Raw genomic sequence first — 22,345 nt, forward strand, 5'->3', positions numbered from 1 at the left:
GCTATTTCCATGCCTTCCCCTGTGCTCCTAGGACCATGTAGGGTGCCATGGAAACACACAGAGGAGAGGAGCTGCGCCTACTCTCCCAGGGTTGAGGATGCAGCCAGCATGGGACTAAGGCCCAGGGACCGCCCGTGAGGACCACAGCCTGCACCTTCCTCCATTCCCTAGAAGAAAGTCTGGGAAAGTCAATCCCCCACATCCTCCTGTACCCAAATTCTGCCTGTTCCCCCTCAGTTCCACTTGATGCAGAGGGTAGGTCAGCTCTGAAAAAGCCCGCTTTTCATTCCTTCTCCTCCAACTCAGCCCTCTCTTCCATGTCATTTCGGTCCCATGCCTAGCTCCAGCTAACAGACTCTGGGGAGACCAGTGGCTCTAGGGACTCTGTTGTTCTCACAGGCCTGGAAGTCATCACATCTCTGGGTTCGGGGGACAGCTGTTTGTCTTCTACAGTTCAAGTGCTCAGGCCTCATGCTAGCAAAAGCAGCCTGCCCCCATCCAAGGATGAAATCTCCCTCCACTTGATGCCTGGCCACAAGTTGCTGGAGAAATGACCAGATTGTCAGATTCTATCTGACAATCTGCAGATGGAATCCATAGCCCCAGTACAAGTCTAAACACTGCAAAGGAGTGTGACAGCTGGCGCACAGGCACGTCCAGCAAGACTCAAGCAGTATGAGCTTCTGGACAATGTTCAAGGACAAGTCTACACACCAGGGGCCCCACGTCCAACATCATCATTCTCCCCTGCCTAGCACTGACTGGCCAATTTTATCCAGCAATGTTGGGAGAATATCCAGAGATGGGGAGAGGAGGGCCTCTTATTTGTCAAGCAAGACTTCCTCCTCCACTAAGAGCCACAAAGTTGAGTCTTTGCCAAGAAATCTTGCACACCTCAGACACCAGAGATCTCCCCCTCCCCTGGTTGAAAAGGAGAAAGTCATCTTTGGTATGAAAACATCCTGAGAAATAAAACCTGGGCTCCTGGAGAAAAGAGAGCAGCACAGACCAGGTCCAATTCACAGGGAACACCCATATGTGGAAATCCAGCGAGCTCCTCCTTGGGGCAGATGGAATTTTATAACTCTAGGGCCCCTGAACCAAGACAACGCATTGCACACTACATCACAAGCATGCAAAACATCTGTAATTTACCGAGCATCCCATAAATCATCCTGGACAATAGTCTTGGCTCATGGAGTTTAAATAGAAACTCACAAAATGATCTAATGATTTCCATAGAAATTTTCTTTACATAGGAAACCTGCCTGATAAGATTCATAAAAATGGAAATAAGAGAAAACTGCATCAACAGGCTCAAATTTGTAACTCCAGTTTTACTTTAAGAGGATAATACAGATTTTTGTAGCTGGGGAAGGGGAGTGGGAAGGTAGAGGTTGTGGAAAGGCTGGGAAACATCAGAATATATTTATGACACAAGACATTTGACCAACATAAGCAATGCTTTGTGCCTGTGCCTCCAGACACACACACACACACACACACACACACATACACACACACACACAGACCCATGTAAGGCACTGAACAAAACTGGTTCCTGATGACCACAGGACCTTATGAATCCACCACTGGATTATAGCATGGAGGGGACAAATGCCCCCTGCCCTGAACCTGGCCACAGCCAGCCCATCCCCCTGTGGGCCCTCTGTCCAAGTCCTGCGGGGAGCGTAGCTTTGCTACTCAATGGCAACTGGATTTCAAGAGTTTCAGGAAGGGTGAGGGAGCAAGATATCAAAGGCTCAAGCTCACTCCCCTTCATCCAGACAGACTTTTCATTTTTTGTTTGAGGACGATTAGGAAGAAAAGAGTGAGGATTAGGCCTAATTTACTGCCTCTGTCAAAAGCCAGCGCAGAGTAGAAGGGAAAGGAGTAAGTGGATTATGAAAAGAAAACAAACGGAGAGAAAGGGGGCCAAGGATGAACTGCATTCAGTGATATTTATTTATCTGATTACAAAAGGAAAAGAAGGGATCTCTTCTAATGGTTCACCTTTTTATGAACGCTGGAGCTCCCAAAACCCTGACGAAGTCCTTCTGACACTGCTGTGAGGTAGATCGGAGCCATTCCATGGCTAAAGTGAGAGAGGCCAGTGCTTGAGAGCAGTAATAAGGGAACCAGAGACAAAACCCCAGATCTTGGTTTTTTCTACCCTGCTGCTCTCAGCCTGGGCCACAGAGCCTGGAGAACACTAAGGTCTCATCAGGGTTTGGGTGGCAGAAGGAATGGAACTGGAGGAGCTCTCTTTGCCCTAAGCACTCACTGACCACACAAGCAAGCCAGGTGATGGGTGCCCCTACCAAAGCCAGCCGGCTGCTCCAGGGCAGCTGGGCACTACCACTGAGAGAGGAGTGAAGTTCAAGGCTGGAGTTTAGAAAACATCTGTCAGACAGAGAGCAAGAGGATGGTGAAAACCCACTTGGTAAGGATCCCTCCTTGGGTCACATGGCCCAGTCGTCAGGTTCTGGAGGGTAGAGTGTCACAGCCGGGGAATCCCACTGGACTCATTCTGAACAGAGGCTAGAGGCTTTCCACAGGTTCTGATCAACAGAGTTGTTGCTTCTTGTCCTTCAGGCCTAAGAAACTCCCCAAGAAGCCCTGGAAAAAAAGTGGAGATAATAGACCCTGGGGTGAAAGGAGCAACAGGAGCACTGAAGGGAATGACAGAGATCAGAGACCCTGGAACACATATTTAGTTACACAAAAACACCAGGGCACCACCCAGCCACACACGCTCCACCCCATCCCTACTCCAACCCAGCCCAGGCAGCGGGAGGGCACACATCTACACTCACAGGCTCCTCACTCACAGCTGTACGCCATACCGGAAGTGGATTCTCACCTCCACAGCTGTCAAACCTTTGAGAAAACCCAGAACTGAGGCCGAGGGCTTGGGGGGCGTGGGGGCACTAGCCCTGCCTTCAAGTCCGAGCCAGGTCTAGTGATGGCAAGAAATTGGGGGAGGGGGGCAAAGAACTGAGCTGGAAAACCAAAACTAGAGCCGACCTGGCGCCCTGGCTCAGGCCTGTAATCCTAACGCTTTGGAAGGCTGAGACAGAAAGATCATTTGAGGCCAGAAGTTCAAGACAAGCCTGGGCAACATAGCAAGACCCCATCTCTACAAGAAATTTTAAAAATAACTGGGATTGGTGGGGCTCGCCTGTAGTCCCAGATACTCAGGAGGCTGAGGTGGGAGGATTGCTTGAGCCCAGGAGCCAGGAGTTCAAGACTGCAGTGAGCTGAGATCGCGCCACTGCATTCCAGCATGGGCGACAGAGACGAGACCCTGTCTCTATTAAAATAAAAAAAAAAAAATCCCTAAAGCCGACCGGTGGGGCGAGAGTACTCGGGACACCGCAGCGCTTTCCGGTGGCGCACCTGGGGTCTTTGGGTGAGGAACGACGACGGCCCGCTCGCCCTCCTTTGCTTCTACCCTAGTGACTGGATCCGGAAAGAAAAGGACCCTGGGTCCCATTTTGGTTCGCTACTACTCATTCCCTTTTCTCTCCAAGCAAAGCCATCCCACCTTCTCCTAGTAAACTCCACACTCAAAAAATTGACCCACGGAGACATCGCATGCTTCCCGACCCTGAGCCGCCGGTCCCTCTGCCCGGGTTACCTACCCGTCGAGCCGTTGGCAAAGCCTGGGCTGCGCGGGGCTGGTCCGGGATGCAGGAGCGCCCGAGGGGACGAGGGCAGGGCGGGCGGCGGCGCAGGGCTGCCGAGGCAGGCGACGGCCGCAGCGGCACAGAAGACGGCGGAAGGCGCTGCGAAAGTCCGGGCTGCGGCAGTAGATGAGCGGGTTGAAGGCAGAATTGGCATAACCTAGCCAGTTCAGGGCAAGGAAAGCCGGGCCCGGGACTAGAGAGGGGCCCCCCAGGGCGCGCAGCACGTTGGCCAGAAAGAAGGGCAACCAGCAGAGAGTAAAGGTGCCCATGATGAGACCCAAGGTGCACAGGGCCCGGTGTTCCCGGAGAGGCAGGAGGCGCGCTGGCCGCCGGCCGCAGGCGGGCACCCCTTCGGACGGAGCGCAAGTCCCCACCGGGGCCGGGGCCAGAGAGCGCGACGGCACCGGCGGAGACTCCTCGGGCGGAAAGCGGCCCAGCTCCCCGCGCAGCAAGCGCAGCTGGCGTGTAGCCACCACAAAAACCCGCGCGTAGACGAAGAGCATCACGAGAAGAGGAAGGTAGAAGGAGACGGAGGAGGACAGCAGCACGTAGGGCATGTTGGAGGCGAAGGCACAGCAGCGCGGGTTGGAGTGGCAGCGCTGCGCCTCGGCGTCGGCCCCTACGCGCCACCACTGGCTCATGATGGGCGCAAACGACACCGCGGCCGACACGACCCACACCAGGACCACGGCTGTCCGGGCGCGGAGCTTGGTGACCAGTGCGCCGTAACGCAGCGGGTTGGTCACAGCCAGGTAGCGGTCCACGGCCAGGGCGCACAGCGTTTCGATGCTGGCGGTCACACACAGCACGTCCACCGAGGTCCACAGCTCGCAGCCAGTGGCGCCCAACGGCCAGTGGCCAGTCAGCGCCAAGGTGGCCGCCGGCGGCACCACCAGGAGTCCCATCACCAGGTCGGCTGTGGCCAGCGAAGTCACGAACACGTTGGTCATGGTCTGGAGTCTCGGAGTCCGGGCGATGGCCACGATGACCAGCAGGTTGCCTCCCACGGTGGCCAGCACCGCCAGCGCCAGCAGCGCCCCGGCCAGGGCCGCCGCCCACGGCACCCCTGGCAGCCCACTGGTGTTGGCGGTATTGGGCGCCAGGGTTGGGAGGTCCGGCCATGGGGCAAGAGAACTGTTCTCGTGAGGCCACGGAGCCATCCCCGGGTCGCGCGTGTGGCGTTAGGGAAAGAAGGAAGGACGGGGTCTCCCAAATCACCTGGCTCAGGGGAGGGGGCAGCAAGGCGTGAGAGCGACTTCCCCAGCCTGGGCCATCCTCCCTAGCTGTCCCAGCCAGAGCGCTCAGCCTCCCCCCACCCCCACTCCCTCGGTGCCACCGATCTTGGGGGAGGAGTAGCGACGCTTAAAGGGGCAGCGGCCAATAGTCTGGAGGGGCCTCTGGAGCGGAATTGGAGAGTGGGGAGGATGGCCAATGGGATGCTCCACGTTTCCTTTAGCTAAACCTGGAGGAAGGGACACCGTGGCTCCTCTGCCACCATCTGTCCACCCCTGCCGTGGCCAGTCTCCTGGACTCAGCATAGCACTCCCTGGGCACTGGCTTCCTGGAGCCCTGCACCTCCTTTCCCAGAAGGTCCCACAGCAAGGCAGGGGAATGAGAGAGGAGAGCGCTCCCATCCCCACCCTTTAGGTATCAGAGGCAAAGGTAACCCGCTGGAGTCAAGCAAAGGATTCACAGGAGCCCCGCATCCACTTGGGTGGCCTCCCCTAAGGTATTTTAAATTAAGTAATAGGGCTCAGCCAGTATCTCCTCTCCCAAGACCTCAGCTTGGTGAGATCTGTCCCCTTTCCCTTCTATTTCAGTTACCTTCTCTTTCCTTCCAGCTTTTTGTTTTTGTTTTTTTAATATTTTCAGATACTGAGGAAATTTACCATATTTCAGGTCTCTCTCTCTCTCTGTCTCTCTCTCTCTCTCTCTATTTTTCCCAGGTTGGCTTTGAACTCTTGGGCTCAAGCCACCCTCCTGTCTCAGCCTCCTGAGTAGTTGGAATTGCAGGCGTGAACCACTAGCAGGCCTAGGAGTCTTTTTCATTGCTAGCTCTGGATTTGCATTTGGATTTGGCACTATGTAGTCTGGGATGCTGAAGAATTTCAATTTCTCCATCTTCCTTACTCTGCACTGCCCCTTCCATGCACCTTTCCACCTAGAGATTTTCTAGATAGACCCTTCTCTTAAAATCTTTTATAAAGACATATTAAAAATGGATGAATCAACAGGTGGGCACGGTGGCTCATGCCTGTAATCCCAGCACTTTGGGAGGTCGAGGTGGGCAGATCACCTGAGGTCAGGAGTTCGAGACCAGCCTGAACAACAAGGAGAAACCCTGTCTCTACTAAAAATACAAAAAAAAAAAAAAAATAGCCGGGCGTGGTGGCGCATGCCTGTAATCCCAGCTACTCGAGAGGCTGAGGCAGGAGAATCTCTTGAACCTGGGAGGCAGAGGTTGCAGTGAGCTGAGATCACATCATGGCACTCCAGCCTTGGCAACAAGAGCAAAACTCCATATCGAAAAAAAAAAAAAAGGATGAATCAAGAGGCTGAGAGGAGAGGATCACTTGAGCCCAGGAGTTCAAGGTTACAGTGATCCGTGATCATGCTACTGCACTCCAGCTTGGATGACGGCAAGAAGCAAGACCCTATTTAAAAAAAAAAAAGGGTAAATGGGTGACTGGGTATGAGGCATGTCCACCATCCCCCCCAACTATACACAACTCTTCCATTGTCATCTCCCCAATGGTAAGTGTTAGGTCCACTTCCTTTAGGTTTTTTGTTTGTTTACTTTTGAGATGAAATTTTCCTCTTGTTGCCCAGGCTGGAGTGCAATGGCACAATCTCAACTCACTGCAACCTCCACTTCCCAGGTTCAAGCAATTCTTCTGCCTCAGCCTCCCAAGCCTCCCAGCCTCCCAAGTAGCTGGGATGAGCATGTGCCACTAAGCCCAGCTAATTTTTGTACTTTTAGTAGAGATGGGGTTTCACCATGTTGGCCAGGCTGGTCTCAAACTCCTGACCTCAGAAGATCCACCCGCCTAGGCCTCCCAAAATGCTGGGATTACAGGCCTGAGCCACCGTGTCCGGACTTCCTTAAGGATTTCATTCATTAACTTTTAAAAACTAGAAGGCGTTGAGTTGAGGAATTCATGCGTTCATCTTTGAGCGTGTGCGGTGGCAGGCCTGGTGTTTCAAAGCCTCTGAAGTCTCTTAGGCGGTTCTACCAGAGGCTTCCCTCTTCCTCTTCCCTTCTCCCTGCCCTCACTCAAGACTTGCAAGGCTTCCTTTTTCAAGCCCCTGCTCTCCCAATTTCTAAACCAATTCCTCTCAGATTGCGTATGGGGAGGGGGCGCTGGAAAATAAAGCCCCAGGGTTCAAGTGGAGAGGCAGGAAGATGTGACACCTTATTAGGGCCTATCAGGACCTGATTCGTGAGCTGTCATGCTTCCTCCTCTGAAACAATGGGACAAAGGGGGGAAAAATTATCATGGAAAAAGCCTCCAGGGCTATGCCCTGGCAGGTCTCTGAACAGCTCCATATTTCAAAAGTACACTTTATAGTCACTGGTATGAACAATCCCTCTGGGAGGCTGAGCTGGGGGCTGGGAGTTAGGAAGGTTGCAGGGAAATTCAGAACCTAAAATTATCCCCAAGGAAAAAGAACCAGCCTCATCTCCCAGGGACCCAGCTGCTCACCCATGAGCAGGGTTTGTCTTGGGCTCCCAAGCAAGTGACTTCCATGCCCATGAAGAATCCCACGCAGGCCTTTGGATCCATGGAAATCCATGGGGGTGAAAGTGAAGAGGCAGCCTCTGGTCCCTTCCACCTCTTACTGCCCCCACTCAAGTCATGACAGAGTGGTACAGGCCCCACTGGGCATAGAGTCTTGGCTGTGGCTTCCTGTTGACCATCAAGGCGGTCACTCCCAAGTAGGGTTTTGCAACACCCAGAGTGTTGTTGCCAGTTATCTCAAAGGGATATCATAAGACTCCCAAAAAGTAATCTCTAAAATCAATGCATGCCATTCAGCAATTTTTTTCCAGGACATCAGCATTGGAGGGGGAAGGGAAAGGGGTGCCAGGAAGTGAAGCAACCTCAAGGATGTCAATGCCTTAGGGGTGGCCTTGTAATTTGGAAGAAGTGTGTAAAAATGTTTAACATTTTTTAAAAAAGACAGGATTTCTCAAACCACCTGAGTGTGCCTGAGTTTGGGGAATGATTAGGCCAATAATCAAACTACACTGTAAGAAGAGAAATTTCTGACTCCCATTAGGGAAGGTTTTATGAGCAAACCCATCAATGTTGAGACACCTGGCTTCTTCTTCCTCTGCCAGCCCATCCCTGCTCTCATTCCTCAGTCTGGTTTTCCCCCACCCAAGCAGATGGCAGAAGGAAGGGCTCCCTCTTTTGCCACCTTAATCTATAGACTATTGGGTCTTTTTTGTGATTTTGTGTTTTATAACTTAATTTTTTGAATAGACTATACGTGCACATTATTCAACCATCAAAATATACCAAATGCATATAATAGAGACTTGCCTTCATCCCAGTTTTCATTTCCCTAGCGGGTAACTACCATTAGTCTCTGGTTTATCCCTCGGTTCATATTTTATATAGATACAAGTCAATACAAATATATATATTCTTTTATCCTTTCTTTTCTATACAAATAGCAGTCATATAAACCCACTGTTCTGCACCTTGCTTATTATTTTTTTTTTTTTTTTTTTTGAGACAGAGTCTTGCTTTGTCGCCCAGGCTGGAGTGCAGTGGTGTAATCTCGGCTCACCGCAACCTCCACTTCCCAGGTTCAAGCCATTCTCCTGCCTCAGCCTCCCAATAGCTGGGACTACAGGCGCGTGCCACCACACCCGGCTAATTTTCGTAGTTTTAGTAGAGATGGGGTTTTGCAATGTTGGCCAGGCTGGTCTCAAACTCCTGACCTCTGATGATCCACCCACCTGGGTCTCCCAAAGTGCTAGGATTACAGGTATAAGCCACCGTGTGCAGCCAAAAGCATCTCATTTTCAGTATCCCATTGTATGGTTATATGATTGTCTATGAAACCAGTCAGCTACTGATAGACATCGAGCTTACTTCTTATCTTTACTAACAGATGATGTTGCAACGAATAACTTAAACACATGTCATTTCACCTGTATGTGAGTATATTCTACAAATAGATTTTGCTATGTTATAAGGTCTATGCATTTGCAAATTTGAAAAATACTGCCAAATGGTCTTCCCTGGGGATGTACCCAATTATACTCTCACCTTCATTTTTGATGGTCAGCAGAGGGGTGGAGACAAGTGGCCTACTGCTCTGGGAAGTCATCCTAATGACTGGCCCGAAGGGAATTAGTACTGCCTGGGCCAGAGAGGTCATCCAACTCGGGATAGAAGTGTACATTGCCCAGAGAGAGCACTGTGCTGGCCCTCAGCCCCCAGATGACCTTCGTTCTGTGTCCTTGGAAGCAGGCAGCGTCTGTGGGCCTCTGAATGCACGGAGTTCAGGCCCCCAGGCTGCCGTTTACGTGTTGGTGCTCGGGGGTTATGTGCCAGGGAGAATAGTGCTCTGTGATTTAGAATATGTGTCTGGCAGAGCCAGAAGTGGCAGCAGCTGCCTGATGGGCAGAAGTTCTAACAGCAGGGAAGAGTACTCTCTCCTGTGAACATCATGATTGGGTGCATGTATGTGTGTGTCTGTGTGTTCATGTGACATGGACTAAAGAAGCCAAAAAGAGTTCAGGCGATAGCAGCCTTATACCCTGTCTAAGACTACATGCGTAACAGGTGGTTCTATTCTAATATTCACAATCCACCCCTCTGGCTTTAAAGTTCTTGGAATGGAGCAAAAACTAGGTGGAAGTTTTTGCTGCCCCTTTACCCTGTCTCTCGTCTCCATTGCCCACAGCAACCATCCATTCATTTTTATGAAATCATGTGTGTATATGTGGCCTCTGAGCAGCTGGTTTGGTGTTTGCTGTTTCTCCTTTCATCACAAATAGTCTAGGGGCATAGGGTGGAGGTGGCAGAGCATAAGCGCTAAAAGCGATCTTAACGATCAAACCCAGCAGCAACATTTTACAGAATTGAAAACCTGAGGCCCAGGCTGGGTGCAGTGGCTCACGCCTGTAATCCCAGCACTTTGGGAGGCCGAGGCAGGAAGATCACTTGAAGTCAGGAGTTCGAGACCAGCTTGGCCAACATGGCGAATCCCTGTCTCTACAAAACTACAAATATTAGCCAGGCGTGGTGGTGTGGTGGTGGCTGCCTATAATCCCAGCTACTCAGGAGGTGGAGGCTTGAGAATCGCTTGAATCTGGGAGGCAGAGGATGCAGTGAGCCGAGATCAGGCCACTGCACTCCAGCCTAGGTGGCAGAGCGAGACTCTGACTCAAAAAATAAAAAATAAAAATAAAAATAATTAAAAATTAAAAAGAAAAGAAAACCTGAGGCCCAGAGAGGAAACGGAGGCTTGTCCATTATAACACAGTAAAGGTTTGTTTCCTTTTTTTTTTTTTCATCTTGTGGAAAGTGTGCAGTAAAGGTTCATTTCTAACAGGTACACAGGCATCCAAGGAGCTGGCCCCTTTTCTAGAACAACTCCCTTCACTCCCAGCCAGGCTGTGGCTGGTGCCACCTTCCAGTCTGTCCTCTCCAGGCCCCCACCATGGCAATGGCCCACCATCTAACCAGAGGGCAGAGAGATAAAAACTGTCAGAACTGAAAAGAAGCCCCTGAGCTAAGACTTTCCTTGTATTCTGTAATGTGGCACAGCCAACTCTGCACACACCTGATTTGTTTCCCAAGGTCAGATCCAGAGGACTTGAAGGGGAGACAGAAGGGATCTCCTTTATGGGGAAACCAAAGGCATTCTGGTGCCTAAGGGCTGGCCTGGAATGAAAGCCTTATGCCTGGGGAGACAGGGGTGGACAGGGAGTGTGTTCTAGCAGTGCCTTCTCTTTTAACTCCAGGTCATAAATGGAAGAAGGGACCAAGGAATGTTTCTTTCTCTCCTGAGGTAGGAAGAGAAATCCTTCTTCCAGTTTCTGAATAATATTGAACTTTTGCAAGTGGCACGAAGGAAGGAAGGAAGGAAGGAAGGAAGGAAAGGGAAGGGAAGGAAAGAAAAGAAAGAAAAGAAGGGAAGGGAAGAAAAGAAAAGAAAGAAAAGAATGAAAGAGAGAGAAAGGAAAGAAGGAAGGAAGGAAGGAAGGAAGGCCATTGAGATCCCTGACTATTGGAGAAGCTGCTCCCCAGAGGCTGGGAGAGGTCACAAGTCCCACCTGCAACCCAGGCCCAAATGCTCAGGCTTCCTTCCAGGAGGTAGGAGAGGGATCAAGCCAGAGGGGGAAAGAGAAAGCAGTGACGCAGGATTTTTTTTTTTTCTTTGAGACAGAGTTTCACTTTTGTTGCCCAGGCTGGAGTGCAATGGTGCCATCTCGGCTCACTGCAACCTCTGCCTCCCAGGTTCAAGCGATTCTCCTGCCTCAGCCTCCTGAGTAGCTGGGATTACAGGTCCGTGCCAGCATGCCTGGCTAATTTTTGTATTTTTAGTAGAGATGGGGTTTCACCATGCTGGCCAGGCTGGTCTCGAACTCCTGACCTCAGGAGATCCACCTGCTTCAGCCTCCCAAAGTGCTGGGATTACAGGTGTGAGCCACCATGCCCAGCCAATGCAGGATTTTTCTTGCCACTTTGCCAACCAGGGAGACCTCCAGGCCAGCAACAACCCCCCTCCCCACCACTACCCCCTGTGTTATAGATTGCACCTGCAATCAGCGGTTCCCAAGCTCCTATCCTGCATCCAAGAAGAATGAGGTTATGCTGACAATTAGAAGGGTGAGGATGGGTGGAGAAGGATTTTGTTGAGCAATGGAACAGCTCTCAGTGGAGAGGGGATGTGGGCAGGGGGGCTCGTTCTCCACCCCTGCAGTCAGGTGGTTTCTGTCTCAGTGTGGCTGGGTCTGGGGCTTTTATGGACTCAAAATGGGGATTGCGTGCTGATTGGTTTGTGAGTATGCAATAAAGGTTAAAGCGAAGACACCACTCAAAGGTGGGGCATGGACAGTGTAGAAAACCAATTAGGAAAGGGTAGGTGAATGTAAAATAGGTGAAGGGTGGGGATCAATAAGAGGAAAGCACACCAAGACAGGTTCTCTATCCGGTCCGTGGATTTGACTTGTAGCTTGGCTTTCAGGCTTTAAAATGTCTTCGGCTTGGAGGTGAGGTTTCACCAGGGACCTGCCCCTATCTGCCTAGGCATTTGTCTGCCTCCAGCCGCTATTAGCAGGAGGGGTTGCCCACCAACCCAGTGATAAGTTTCTAGCATCACCTTTCGAGTCACCCCTAGATGCTGCTTTGGCTGGCTTCTTTGCATCCGCCCAGGCTGGAGTTTAGTGGCGTGATCTCGGCTCACTGCAACCTCTGCCTCCCAGGTTCAAGCAATTCCCCTGCCTCAGCCTTCTGAGTAGCTGGGACTACAGGCGCACACCACTATGCCCAGCTAATATTTGTATTCTTAGTAGAGGCAGGGTTTCACCATGTTGGCCAGGCTGGTCTCAAACCGCTGACCACAAGTGATCTGCCCACCTCAGCCTCCCAAAGTGTATTTATTTATTTTATAGACAAGGTGTTGCTCTGTCACCCAGGCTGGAGTACAGTGGTTCAATTAGAGTTCACTGCAGCCTTGAATTCCCAGGCTCAAGTGGTCCTCCCTCCTCAGCCTCCTAAGTAGCTGGGGCTATAGGTACCCCCCACCATGCTTACTATTTTCTTTTATGTTTTGTAGAGCTGGGGTCTCACTCTCTTGCTCAGGCTGGTCTTGAACTCCTGGCGTCAAGTGATCCTCCCACCTCAGCTTCCCAAAGTGCTGAGATTACAGGTGAGAGCCACCCACTTTCTTTGATGGAAGGAGGCAGCACAGAGGACGGCAGATCCTCCATGCTGCTTGGTGCATGATCTCCTCTCCCTTCCTTCCCCAGGAGGGAAAGCTCAGACAAGGCTGGAACCTGTCTGCCTGCCAAAGAAGCTGGTACTAGAGCTAAAACACACTCTGATCCCTTCCCTCCTATCAACCACATCTTTCCCCTGGGAAGCAAGTGCTGGGGAAAGAGCAGCTGGTGCTGGGAGGGAAAGAAGACAGGACACTGAGGATGGCTCCTCCGCAGTGGGGAAGCCAGTGCTGGGTTTTATCAAACGCCTTTAATTAAGAAAGGAGTGAGGAGCTTTCCTGGCTGCAAAGAGGAGGGAAGCGGAGCCCTCCACGCCCTGGCACATGGCTGAGGGCCCCTCAAGAAAGCATCAAGAGAATGGTCAGGATCCAGATGCCAGTGGGAGAGGGTGTGGTGGGAGAAAAGAGAAGTGTTTCCTGTTTTTGAAGAAGTCATGGATGGGAAAAATGCTACTTTTTTTTTTTCAATCCCAAGAGGTGGCAGGGCATCTTGCTTTCCAGTCAGGAAAGATTCTCTTCCCCGCCATGATAAATTGAAAATGGGCCGGCTGGGCGTGGTGGCTCATGCCTGTAATCCCAGCACTTTGGGAGGCCGAGACGGAGGATCACAAGGTCAGGAGTTTGAGACCAACCTGGTCAAAATAGTGAAACTCCATCTCTACTAAAAATACAGAAAAATTTAGCCAGGTGTGGTGGCAGGCGCCTGTAATCCCAGCTACTCGGGAGGCTGAGGCAGAAGAATCACTGGAACCCAGGAGGTGGAGCTTGCAGTGAGCTGAGATTGTGCCACTGCACTCCAGCCTGGGCAACAGTGTGAGACTCCATCTCAAAAAAGAAGAAAAGAAAAGAAAAGGAAAAAGAAAAGAAAATGGGCCAAGCGTGGTGGCTCACATCTGCAATCTCAGCACTTTGAGAAGCCAAGGAGAGAAGATCACTTGAGGCCAAGAGTTTGAGACCAGCCTGGACAACATAGCAAGACACCACCTCTGCAAAAAGAATATAAAATAAATAGCCAGGCACGGTGGCATGCACCTGTAATCCTAGCTACCTGGGAGGCTGAGATGGGAGGATTGCTTGGGCCCAGGAGTTGTAGGTTACAGTGAGCTATGATGGCACTGCTGCACTCCAGCCTGGGCAGAAGACTGAGACCTTGTCTCTAAAATAAATCAATAAATAGGGGAGGAGGAGAAGCCACTCAGCCTAAGTCATCACAGGACAACCTGGCTGGTAGGGCTGCAGCACCCTGGGGCATCCAGCCTTTCCTTCACTCTTCACACTTTTTCCAAGCCCCTACTTGTCCTTGGCTAGTCTCCACCTTCGGTGTGCTGATGGAGAGGTGACTAGGACCCAGTCCCTGCCCCTGGGTAGGGAGCTCCCAGCCCCACGGAAAAAGTTGAGTTTTTACTTTGTTCCCCCAAAGGAGTCTTGCCAGTCCTGTGGGAGAGGCAGCTTTCGGCATAGATATTGGTAGGGTGGCTTTATCCCCATCATAGAGAGGGGAAGGAAAGCAAGTAAAGGCATCTCCTGGGGAGACAAAGCTGACATATTTAATTTTTTTTTTTTTGAGACAGAGTTTCATTCTGTTGCCCAGACTGGAGTGCAGTGGTACGGCCTCAGCACACTGCAGCCTCCACTTCCTGGGTTCAAGCGATTCTCCTGCCTCAGCCTCCAGAGTAGCTGGAATCACAGACGCCCACCAACAGGCCTGGCTAATTTTTATATTTTTAGTAGAACCAGGGTTTCACCATGTTGGCCAGGCTGGTCTCGAACTCCTGACCACAAGTGATCTGACTGCCTCGGCCTCCCGAAGTGCTGGAATTACAGGCGTGAGCCACCATGCCCGGCTCACCTGCCCCTCACCAAGAGTCATCACATCCATATACACAGTCATGTACACCCAGTGGATGGGTCCCCCCACTCACAGATGCAAGCCCACACTTCCACGCGAAAGCCCAGAGACTGTACTCCACATGGGAATAAGCTGGGAATGAAGCGCCAGACCCCATGGCTGCAGAAAGCTCCAACCCTGGTGCAGAAGCAGAACCAGGTCAGTGGCCGGCACACTTGGCTGCATCTCTCACCACTCATCTCTGAGCCCTGGTGCTAGTGGCACAAACCTTTAGGTCCCTAGTCTGTCATGGGAAAGTCCTTTGAAAGCACGAAAGGCAGAGCAGCATAAATTAAACCCAGCAGTGCAACCCCTGCTTGCTCAGAAGGAACAAGTTGCTGGATAGTCAGCTCTGCAAGTCTCAATCTCATTAAAAAAGGACTGAGAAAGAATGCCTGCCCTGTTGTGTCAATTACCCATCCATCAGTCAGCAAGTACAGGACACAGCTATGTGCTAGGCACTAGGCTAAGGCCAGGTGCTGGAACATACCAAGAGGTGTCAGACACAATGGCCACCTTCAGATTCCACTCTAGAGGGAGAGGCTTAAACATGAGAAGTAACTGCCAAATGACTAGGGCAGAGGAGGGAAGTGAGTGCCAGTGAAGGTGGGATGCCAGCAAAGCAGAAACCACTCCCAGAGGGCGTGGTCAGAAAAGACTTCACAAAGAGGAGGAATTGGAGTTGAATGTTAACAAATGATTAGGGTTGGGCATGGTGGCTCGAACCTGTAATCCCAGCACTTTGGGAGGCTGAGGTGGGCAGATCACTTGAGGTCAGCAGTACAAGACCAGCCTGGCCAACATGGTGAAACACCATCTCTACTAAAATTATAAACATTACCAGGCATGGTGGCACATACCTGTAATCCCAGCTACTTGGGAGGCTGAGGCAGGAGAATCGCTTGAACCTGCCAGGCGGAGGATGAAATGAGCCAAGATCGCGCCACTGCACTCCAGCCTGGGTGACAGAGCAAGACTCTGTCTCAAAAACAAAACAAAACAAAAAAACAAATTATTAGGATGTGGAAAGGCACAGGAAAGGGAAAATGGCATCCAGATGGTGGGAATCACATACACAAAAGTGCAGAGGTTCCAGGCCAGGCGTGGTAGCTCACACCTGCAATCCCAGCACTTTGGGAAGCCAAGGTGGGCGGATCACCTGAGGTCAGGTGTTCAAGACCAGCCTGGCCAACATGGTGAAACCTTGTCTCTACTAAAAATACAAAAATTAGCCAGGCGTGGTGGCGCATGCCTGTAGTCCCAGCTACTCTGTAGGCTGAGGCAGGAGAATAGCTTGAATCTGGGAGGTTGCAGCAAGCCAAGATTGTGCCACTGCTCTCCAGCCTGGGCAACAGAGTGAGACTCTGTCTCAAAAAAAAAAAAAAAGTGCAGAGGTTCGGGATTGGGGTGGCTTCTTGGAAGAGAGTCCCACTGATTTTTTTTTTTGCATTTTAATTTTTTTTATTGTTCTAGGGTACATGTGCACAACGTGCAGGTTTGATACATAGGTATACATGTGCCATGTTGGTTTGCTACACCCATCAACTCATCATTTACATGAGGTATTTATCCTAATGCTGTTCCTCCCCCAGCCCCCCACCCCTCAACAGGCCCCAGTGTGTGATGTTCCCCGCCCTTTGTCCAGTGATCTCATTGTTCAGTTCCCACCTATGAGTGAGAACATGCAGTGTTTGGTTTTCTGTCCTTGTGATAGTTTGCTGAGAATGATGGTTTCCAGCTTCATCCATGTCCCTGCAAAGGACATGAACTCATCCATTTTATGGCTGCATAGTATTCCATAGTGTATATGTGACACATATTCTTTTTTTTATTATACTTTAAGTTTTAGGGCACATGTGAACAACGTGCAGGTTTGTTACATATGTATACATGTGCCATGTTGGTGTGCTGCACCCATTAACTCGTCATTTAGCATTAGGTATATCTCCTAATGCTGTCCCTCCCCCGTCCCCCCACCCCACAACAGTCCCTGGAGTGTGATGTTCCCCTTCCTGTGTCCATGTGTTCTCATTGTTCAATTCCCACCTATGAGTGAGAACATGCAGTGTTTGGTTTTTTGTCCTTGCGATAGTTTGCTGAGAATGATGTTTTCCAGTTTCATCCATGTCCCTACAAAGGACATGAACTCATCATTTTTTATGGCTGCATAGTATTCCATGGTGTATATGTGCCACATTTTGTTAATCCAGTCTATCATTGTTGGACATTTGGGTTGGTTCCAAGTCTTTGCTATTGTGAATAGTGCCTCAATAAACATACGTGTGCATGTGTCTTTATAGCAGCATGATTTATAATCCTTTGGGTATATACCCAGTAATGGGATGGCTGGGTCAAATGGTATTTCTAGTTCTAGATCCCTGAGGAATCGCCACACTGACTTCCACAATGGTTGAACTAGTTTACAGTCCCACTGATTTTTACTTAGCGTTCTCATCCTCCATTCTGGATGCCTGATCTTCATCCATTCACTGCTTGTTGTTTTCAAACTTATAGGCTTTTTTTTTTTTTAAATATGTACAGGGTCTCATTCTGTTGCCCTGGTGGGAGTGCAGTGGTGTGATCAAAGGTCACAGCAGCCTCGAACTCCTGGGCTCAAGTGATCCTCCTGCCTCAGCCTCCTAGGTTGCTGGGACTACAAGCGCACACCGCCACACCCAGCTAATTAAAAAAAAATTTTTTTTTCTTGTAGAGATGGGTCTCTCTGTTTAGCCCAGGCTGGTCTCAAACTCCTGGCCTCAACCAATACTCCTGCCTTTGCCTCCCAAAGTGCTGGGACAAACTTACAGGCCTGACACTCATTATGTTTTGGTCTTAGCCTCTCATCTTGAATTTGACAGAAGTGACACCTTCCTACAGGCCACATTATCTCCTGAAAAGGTTTCTCATTCCCAAGGCCAGCGATCCCACCACAGGCTTCCTGGAACCACATCCTCTTCCCCACTGAACCTGCCACTAGGACCTGCATCCATCAGCACCTGCCACGTGGTGGCATTTCCACCTGGTCCACCAGCCTGGGAGGACGCTGTGAGCCTCCTATAGAGATCTTCCCACGGGCGTCTTTTCCTGCTGGAGTTTCCCAAAGGCTGCAGCACACCAGGAAGAAGAATAAGTCAAAAAGGAGTGCTGGCTGGGCACAGTGGCTCACACCTGTAATCCTAGCACCTTCCAAGGCTGAGGTGGGTGGGTCACTTGAGGTCAAGGGTTCGAGACCAGCCTGGTCAATATGGTGAAACCCCATCTCTACTTAAAATACAAAAATTAGCTGGGTGTGGTGGCACAGGCCTGTAATCTCAGCTACTTGGGAGGCTGAGGCCAGAGAATTACAAAAAAAAAAAAAAAAAGAGTGCTGCTGGGCGCAGTGGCTCACACCTGTAATCTCAGCACTTTGCGAGGCCGAGGCAGGCAAATTACAAGGTCAAGAGTTCGAGACCAGCCTGGCCAACATGTTGAAACCCCGTCTCTACTAAAAATACAAAAATTAGCCAGGCATGGTGGCACGTGCTTGTAGTCCCAGCTACTCGGGAGGCTAAGGCAGGAGGAATGCTTGAACCTGGGAAGCAGAGGTTGCAGTGAGCCGAGATCACGCCACTGCACTCCAGCCTGGGCAACAGAGTGAGACTCCATCTCAAAAAAAAAGGAGTGCTAATGGAACACTGTCCAGCCTGCTGTTGTAGGGACGATGAAGCCTTTGATGTCAGGGATAAGAAGGTCTCCTCCTCCAAGGGAAAAAGATGTTTTCACTTTAAAATTTCACCATTAGGCTAGGCATGGTGGCTCATTCCTATAATTCCAGCACTTTGGGAGGCAGAGGTGGGTGGGTAGATCTCTTGAGGCTGGCATTCCAGACCAGCCTAGGCAACATAGTGAGACCTCATTTCTACAAAAAATAGAAAAAATTAGCCAGGTGTGGTGGTGCATGCCTGCAGTCCTAGCTACTTGGGAGGCTGAGGTGGGAGGACCCCTTGAGCCTGGGAGGTCAAGGTTGCAGTGAGCTGTAATCACACCACTGTGCTCCAACCTGGGCAGCAGAGTGAAACCCTGTCTCAAAACAAAAAATTAAAAATAAAGATAAAATAAAATAAAAATTCATCATTATAAATTCATGCTTTTTAACTGAAGATTTTATCTCATATTAAAATGGAAAAACTGGCTGGATGTGGCGGCTCATGCCTGTAATCCCAGCACTTTGGGAATCTGAGGCAGGTGGATCACTTGCGGTCAGGAGTTTGAGACCAGCCTGACCAGCATGGTGAAACCCTGTCTCTACTAAAAATACAAAAATTAGCCAGGCATGGTGGCACACGTCTGTGGTCCCAGCTACTTGGGAGGCTGAGGTGGGAAAATCATTTGAACTCAGGAGGCGGAGGCTGCAGTAAGCCTAGATCACACACCACTGCACTCCAGCCTGGGCAACAGAATGAGACTCCATCCCAAAATAAATAAATAAATAAATAGAAAAGACTTCTAGTGACTATAGTCCCAGCTACTCAGGAGGCTGAGATGTACCGAGCAGCAGTGAGCTATGATCGTGCCAGTGCACTCCAGCCTGGGCAACAGAGCAAGACCCTGTGTCTAAAAAATAAAATAAATGTTTTTTTTTGAGGTGGAGTCTCACTCTGTTGCCAAGGCTGGAGTGCAGTGGTGAAATCTAGGCTCACTGCAACCTCCACCTCCCAGGTTCAAGATATTCTTATGCCTCAGCCTCCTGAGTAGCTGGGATTACAGGCACATGCCACCACGCCCAGCTAATTTTTGTATTTTTAGTAGAGTCAAGGTTTCACCATGTTTTTTGTAGAGATGGGGGGGGTCTCACCATCTTGCCCAGGCTGGTCTTGAACTCCTGACCTCAAGTGATCTGCCCACCCTGGCCTCCCAAACTGCTGGGATTACAGGCGTGAGCCACTGCACCTGGCCAGAAGAATTTCTTAACGTTGTAATGTGTAATTTGATATATCAGTGAGGCCAGACATGGTGTCTCATGCCTATAAACACAGCACTTTGGGAGGGAGAGGTTCTGCCAGCCTGGACAACATAGCAAGACCCTGTCTCTACAAAAAATACAGAAATTAGCCAGGGGTGGTGGTGGAGGCCTGTAGTCCCAGCAATTTGGGAGGCTGAAGCAAGAGGATTGCTTGAGCCCAGGAGTTCAAGTTTGCAGTGAGCTATCATTATACCACTGCACTCCAGCCTGGGCAACAGAGCAAGGACCTATCAAAAAAAAAAGTAAAGACTTCTGAAAAAGAATGTCCCTCAGTCAGCTACAATTTGGGTGACTGACTTTATAAGAACTTTCTTTAAGAAGAGTTTGTCCAAGGGGTAAGGACACTAGATGCTCTCAAGGAGAATGGAGAAATTTCTTTTTGCACAGCCAAATATGGGTGTATGGGAAAATGGGCACTTTGATAAAGAGGAGAGAGAGTCCCTTTGAGAAGCTTGCCTAGGGCGGTGTCTTCTGTGATAAGCAGAACCACTGAAATGCAATGGGTTAAACCAATATCTCTGCATGAAACTTTCAAACAAGGACCATTTTTTTGTAAAATGAGGGGGAGGAACTTAAGGCTGAGTGTCCTAAAAGTTACACTGACCAGTCATGACTGTGATTGCAGTTTAAAATAATAGACTCTGGAGGGTCACAGCTGTGAAGTGTTTTGATAGGTGGAGGAGTCAGGACTCTCCAGAGGAACAGAAACAATAGAACAGAACAAGTGGGGCGGGGTGGCTCACACCTGTAATCCCACTTTGGGAAGCCGAGGTGGGCGGATCGCTTGAGGTCAGGAGTTCAAGACTAGCCTGGGCAAGATGGTGAGACCCCCCCCCCCCCTCAGTCCGTACAAAAAATACAAAAATTAGCTGGGCGTGGTGGAGGTGCCTGTGGTCCCAGCTATGCAGCTACGCAGGAGACTGAGGCAGGAGGATCACTTGAGCTCAAGAGTTTGAGGCTCCATGAGCTGTGATTGCACTACTGTACTCCAGCCTCAGCGACAGAGTGAGACCCTGTCTCAAAAAAAAAGAACACACACACACACATCTGTGTGTGTGACATTCCAGCCAGTGACGATTATAATGGAGCTGAAAAACTGCTATCACCTAGTGACATTGTAGTGCAATGGGTGACTCCTGTGTTTGTGGTCATGGTGGTATAAACAAACCTACTGCACTGTCAATCCTATAAAAGTAACGCACCTACAATTATGTACAGTGCATAATACTTGATAATGATAATAAACAACTATGTTACTAGTTTATGTATTTACTTTTCCTGTTACTGTTATTTGAGAGCATACTACTTCTATTTATGTGTATATATATGCATATATAAGATGTGTGTGTGTGTGTGTATACATATATATATATATATTTTTTTTTTTTTTTTTTTAAAGAAGTTTTGTTCTTGTTGCCCAGGCTGGAGTGCAATGGTGCGATCTCGGGTCACTGCAACCTCCACCTCCCGGGTTCAAGCGATTCACCCGTCTCTGCCTCCTAAATAGCTGGGATTACAGGCATGAGCCACCACGCTTGGCTAATTTTTTTGTATTTTTAGTAGAGACAGGGTTTCACCATGTTAGTCAGGCTGGTCTTGAACTCCTGACCTCAGGTTATCCACCCACCTCAGCCTCCCAAAGTCCCCGGATTACAGGTGTGAGCCACTGTGCCCAGCCACATTTTTTTTTTTTTTTTTGAGACAGAGTCTCACTGTGTCGCCCAGGCTAGAGTGCAGTGACAGGATCTCGGCTCACTGCAGCCTCTGCCTCCCAGGTTCAAGCGATTCTCCTGCCTCAGCCTCCCAAGTAACCAGGATTATAGACGTGCACCACCACGCTTGACTAATTTTTGTATTTTTAGTAGAGACAGAGTTTCACCATGTTGGCCAGGCTGGTCTTGAACTCCTGATCTCAAGTAATCTGCCTGTCTTGGCCTCCCAAAGTGCTGGGATTACAGGTGTGAGCCACCGCGCCTGGCCTACTTATGTATATTTTAAAAGTTAACTATAAAACAGCCTGAGGCAGGTCCTTCAGGAGGTATTCCAGAAGAAGGCATTGCTATCACAGGAGACGGTAGCTCCATGTGTGTTATCGCTCCTAAAGACCTTCCAGTGGGACAAGATATGGAGGTGGAAGACAGTGATATTGAGGATCCTGACTCTGGGTAGGCGTAGGCTAATGTATGTGGTTGTGTCTTAGATTTAACAAAAAAAGTTTAAAAACTTGAAAATAAAGGCTGGGCATGATGGTTCACACCTATAATCCCAGCATTTTGGGAGGCTGAGGTGGGTGGATTGCCTGAGCTCAGGAGTTCAAGACCAGCCTGAGCAACACGGTGAAACCCTGTCTCTACTAAAATACAAAAAATTAGCCGGGTGTGGCAGCATGCACCTGTAATCCCAGCTACTCGGGAGGCTGAGGCAGGAGAATTGCTTGAACCCGGGAGGAGGAGGTTGCAGTGAGCCAAGATGGTGCCACTACACTCCAGCCTGGGAGACAGAGCAAGACTCCGTCTCCAAAAATAAATAAATAAATAATAAAATAAAATATTTAAAAATAGAAAAAGCTGATAGAATAAAGATCTAAAGAAAGAAAATAATTTTGTACAGCTGTACAGTGGGTTTGTGTTTTAAGCTAAGTATTATTACAAAAGAGTCAACATTTAAAAAAAATTTTAAAGCTTATAAAGTCTTTCGGTTTTCAGCTTGGAGGAGGACATGGTGCAACTTTCTTCTGTTGTCCCAAATCCAGGTTCATCTGACACCAGCTGCCTAAGTTCAACCCCAGTGAGATCAAATTCC

At 49.7% G+C, this 22,345-nt stretch overlaps 1 protein-coding gene across 1 annotated transcript; it reads right to left on the reverse strand.

Annotated features, from left to right (window-relative positions):
* Window positions 1-2,597: 2,597 nt before the first annotated feature.
* On the reverse strand, window positions 2,598-4,849 carry ADRB3 (adrenoceptor beta 3). The gene is made up of 2 exons (XM_032143682.2): window positions 3,645-4,849; window positions 2,598-2,619 (listed from the first exon to the last, which is right to left on the reverse strand). The coding sequence occupies exons 1-2, from the start codon at window positions 4,847-4,849 to the stop codon at window positions 2,598-2,600; spliced, it is 1,227 nt and encodes a 408-aa protein (XP_031999573.1).
* Between the last annotated feature and the right edge of the window lie 17,496 nt (window positions 4,850-22,345).

This window comes from Hylobates moloch, unplaced genomic scaffold, assembly GCF_009828535.3.
Source record: "Hylobates moloch isolate HMO894 unplaced genomic scaffold, HMol_V3 SCAFFOLD_22, whole genome shotgun sequence".
NCBI lineage: Eukaryota > Metazoa > Chordata > Mammalia > Primates > Hylobatidae > Hylobates > Hylobates moloch.

Coding starts and splice junctions, on each gene's coding strand:
- ADRB3 (XM_032143682.2), bottom strand. CDS start 4,849: ATGGCTCCGTGGCCTCACGAGAACAGTTCTCTTGCCCCATGGCCGGAC. Junction 2,620..3,644: donor CTTTGCCAACGGCTCGACGG/GTAGGTAACCCG, acceptor CTTTTTTTCCAG/GGCTTCTTGGGGAGTTTCTT.